Source organism: Arachis ipaensis, chromosome B02 (assembly GCF_000816755.2).
Source record: "Arachis ipaensis cultivar K30076 chromosome B02, Araip1.1, whole genome shotgun sequence".
Classification (NCBI taxonomy): Eukaryota; Viridiplantae; Streptophyta; class Magnoliopsida; order Fabales; family Fabaceae; genus Arachis; species Arachis ipaensis.
The window spans coordinates 107,499,451-107,501,877 of record NC_029786.2 but is presented as its reverse complement, the minus strand read 5'-3'; the positions used below and the strand labels follow the sequence as shown (position 1 = coordinate 107,501,877).

Below are 2,427 nucleotides of genomic sequence, written 5' to 3'. Positions count from 1 at the left end.
AGGTAAATTTAAAAATATATTAAAATAAATTATACCAAGTATATGTATTTATAATAATTGTACAAGAATTATATTAGTATTATTTGTTTAAAATGTGAATATTAGGAGGAAAAAAAAGACTGTGTGTGTGTAAGAGAGGGGAAAAAGGCTTCTTCTTAATTATAAGATAGTTCATGTGATATCACTATTTTTAGTGGATAAATTAAACATATTGGGGATTTATCTATAGCTAATGCTTTAATTAAATTAAGAAAATTTATATTCAAAAGTGAAAAGGCTAATAAGTTCTAAAAAAAGGTTTAGTATACCTTTACCAAAGTTCATGTATTAATCATAAGATTATTGTCACTATTTCTCTTCTCATAATTTGTTTTTGAAGGTCAACTTTTATTAGAAAATGAAATAAAGGAGTTCATATCTTGCACCTTCTATATTTATATCATTTATGAAGTTTTTTTTGAAAAAAAAATTATGTAGTATGTTTTTACATTAGTATATATGAAGAAACAGACATTTTTCTTTTGTATTACATGAAAGTTATATATTTTAAACCTAATTTTACTAGAAAAAAAAAATAAAAAACCTAGGTTCAAATTCAATCATATATATCAAGTTACCAGTGCAAATGTTCTCTCAGATAAGGATCACTTGGGCCAGGAACATCAGGATCTGTCATGATCTACAAAAGAAACAAGGTGATACATTAATTTTTCTCAAATAGCTCCAAATTTTCTAAGAACTAACCCCTAGCTAGGGTTTTGTTTTTCCCCCTTTTTTGGGAGAGAAACGGATTAACAAATAGTAGTGAAATCTTGTAATAAGTAAAATTGATCTAGTGTAAAATTAAATAGGGAAAAAAAAAGCAAACTTACAATCATCAACAATAATGATCACTTTACTTTAATTTTTTAATATCTACCATAATAGTATTTATTAATTATTTTTCATTTTTTTGCCTCTCTTCTATTATAAGAAATAATAATAATATAGCTATATATATAAGTATGATTAATGAAATTATTACCAGTGTGTAGAAAGTCCTCATGTCACCACCATCAATTGCAACCTTAGGCCTAGTGGTAAGAGCAGAAGGGAAGAACTCATGGCCATTGAAGACTTGTTTGGTGTTGTAAGTGACAGACATTTGGACACTTGGATTGAAAGAGTGGATGACATCTCCAACCACTCTTCCAAGAACTAAAGGATCTGAAGATGACATCTTTGCCATTGTTAAAAAGAAGGAAAAGGGAATGAAGCTAGGAAAAAGAGAATGAAAAAGAAGAAGAATATGAAGTCAATTTTGTTTGTTGTTGGGTATAATGGGAGTGTGATCTCTACATCCATATTTATAATACTCTTAAAGGTGACTTGTGACTTTTATTATTTATTTTTCTTTTCTTATCTTTAAAAATATGACGCAAATAAATCATATCCCTCTAATTCTCACAAGGTACAATATTGTCTCCATCTGAATTGGTTCTTATTAATTGGCTAATTTTTCTTTTGTACTCAGAAATCAGAATTGAAGGCATCATTATTTAATTTATTTAATTTGCGTGCGGGTCCTCTCTCTTTTCTTTGAAAAAGTTTGTCATTCACCACTGTTTACATGTTGGCTCACATATATATATATATTCTTTGCATACGACGAAGTCCTCTTTTATATACACTAATCAAAACTCCTTATTTTTCTCAAAATGTACGTATGTATATCATGTCAAAAAAGAAAAAAGAATGAAGTGCGCAAAATTATATGGAAAGTATATATATATAAATGAAAAAGAAAAATTTTATTTAAGAGTTTGTCATTAAGCCAATAAATTATTATATATAAAATAGAATTCGAATCTTAATATTTACATAAATGAATAAATAAACTAATTATTCGATCAATTTAAATTGTTTTAAATTTTAAATGCTTAGTTGACATGGTGAAATTTAATTAAGACTAATTAATTAGGCAACAGAGCTTTTCAAGAAGGTGGTTTTTATTATATATAATTATGCATCTCTTTGCTATACTACTTTACTTGATGAAAAGGTTTAAACTAAAAGAAAAAGAAAAAAGAGTAAAGAATATGTTTTCTGTTTTATTATTGAAAAGTATATGATACAAGTTTAGTGTCAAGAAAAAGTAAGGCATCAATAATATATCGGCGGGAGATCAGTGGTGAAAAAGGAGAAGTTTGAAAGTGTACATTTTTTTATTTTTTATTATTGAATACCTTAATAACTTGCGTAAAGAATTACATTTCTCAAATTACATGCATGCACCCAGAATAATGCATTTTATTGCTATTGGATGTGAATCTTCCTTCTTCCCCAGAGCCGTAGCCTCATTTGAAATATATATAAACTTTATATGATATTTAGTTAAAAATAAAAATATGATAAAAAAAAATATTTATTAAAATAGTTATATTTAGA

At 26.5% G+C, this 2,427-nt stretch overlaps 1 protein-coding gene across 1 annotated transcript in view; it reads right to left on the bottom strand.

Moving 5' to 3' along the window:
• The window catches only part of LOC107628616 (CEN-like protein 1), a gene marked incomplete in the record, with an annotated part of 1,975 nt that extends 647 nt beyond the window's left edge, over positions 1-1,328 (bottom strand). Inside the window, 3 exon segments of the mRNA XM_016331244.2 lie at positions 618-679; positions 1,025-1,235; positions 1,267-1,328. Coding sequence (XP_016186730.2) covers positions 618-679; positions 1,025-1,228 — 266 coding nt within the window.